Source organism: Argiope bruennichi, chromosome 4 (genome assembly GCF_947563725.1).
Source record: "Argiope bruennichi chromosome 4, qqArgBrue1.1, whole genome shotgun sequence".
Lineage (NCBI taxonomy): Eukaryota > Metazoa > Arthropoda > Arachnida > Araneae > Araneidae > Argiope > Argiope bruennichi.
In genome coordinates, this window is record NC_079154.1 from 60,814,618 (window position 1) to 60,816,456 (window position 1,839).

General features: G+C 41.3%; 1 protein-coding gene across 1 annotated transcript; it reads left to right on the plus strand.

The window, feature by feature from the left end:
- Positions 1–484: 484 nt before the first annotated feature.
- On the plus strand, positions 485–1,525 carry LOC129966281 (uncharacterized). The gene has a single exon (XM_056080699.1). It carries the CDS (start codon positions 485–487, stop codon positions 1,523–1,525), a length of 1,041 nt encoding a protein of 346 aa, XP_055936674.1.
- Positions 1,526–1,839: the final 314 nt, after the last annotated feature.

A 1,839-nucleotide genomic window follows, 5' to 3' on the forward strand; every position in this document is an offset into this window, starting at 1 on the left:
AATTTCAAGTAAAAAATATCTGAACGTAATACCCGTTATTTATTTTTAGATGAAGGTCAGCATGAAGGTCTGCCTTGTCGTGCTGATGGCGATGATTTACTTCGCTTCAGCCGATCCAATTCCAGAACCAGAACCTGAACCAGGACAGTAAGTAGAATTAAAACTGCTATCCATTCAATTAAGAATAGTATTAGAATATTCATTTAATGCACAGAATTAATTACATAAACATCATTCAAATCAGCATAGATTGTTCCTCAAAAAGTCATAAAAGTATGTAATGTTCCTAAACTATTAAAAAATGAAGGAAAATAAATTCATTCGTTCAAATTATAATATATCATTTCGTTTCAAATTACAGACATTAAAAACATTTATCAAATTTTCAGTGAGGAGAAGAAGGTGATTGTCATCAAAGGCAAGCAGGAGCACCATCATCATCACCACCACCATCATAATCACAACCACGGTCACGAACATAAACATGAGCACAAGCATGGTCACGAGCACAAACATGGTCATAAACATGGCCACGATCATAAACATCATCACAATCATGACCACAAGCATGGACACGATCATCATCACAAACACGGACATGAGCATCACCATAAACACGGGCATGATCACCACCACAAGCATGGACACGATCATCTCCACAAGCATGGGCACGACCATCATCACAAACATGGACACGATCACCTCCATAAGCATGAGCACGGACACAATCATGGACACCACCACCTCCACAAACATGGTCATGATCATCACCACAAACATGGGCACCATCATGGACACCACCACGCACATCATCATGGGCACCACCACCTCCACAAGCATGGTCACGACCATCATCATAAGCATGGACATGACCACCACCACAAGCACGGACATCACCATAATCACGGTCACCATCATCTCCACAAGCACGGACACGATCATCACCATAAGCATGGACATGACCACCTCCACAAACATGGACACCATCATGGTCACCACCACAGCCATGGACATCATCATGGGCACCATCACAGCCATGGACATGACCACCATCACAAACACGGACATCACCATGGACACCATCATGGACATCATCACTCTCACAAACATGGACACCACCATGGGCACCATCACGGACATCACCACAAGCACGGACACCACCATGGACATCATCATGGTCACCACCACGGGCATCATCACAAGCATGGGCACCATCATGGACATCACCACGGTCATCATCATGGTCACCATCATGGTCATCATCACAGCATCTTGCATGGCCATGGCTTTGGCTCCCATGGTCTTGGTGGGTTCAGCTATGGTGGCTTTTAAATCCTTTACAGATTTCTTTAATTTAACTATCATTACATGGAAATCAATCTTGCCAGAAAAGTGTGGCCACTTGAATTCCTACCGTAAAGAGTTATCAAAGAAGAAGCATGGATCGAGAAGGCAACACTATGATAAGTCGGTAGTCTGGAATCAACCATGGACACATTTTCAGCATGCTGTTTTTTTTATGTGAGCAGTGTCTAATATTTATTTATTTATATTTTCTCTGTAAATTTGCAAGCCAGCGCGATCTGTGAAATGCATCTATCTATATTCAAAAGTCAGTCAACAAGAAATGATTTTAAGCTCTAAGAAGCAACTTTCTTACAATTATATTCATCTCATTTTAAAACATGTGATTTAATATTTTTCTCTTCCTGCTGCATCTCTTTAAGTGCCACAATTCTGCTGAGGAAGAATGAAATTTTCCTTGATATCTCTATCGGGCTCTGAAGATATTTCTGTGATTTCTTTAATATCTCTTTTGGGCTCTCAAGATGTTTCAGT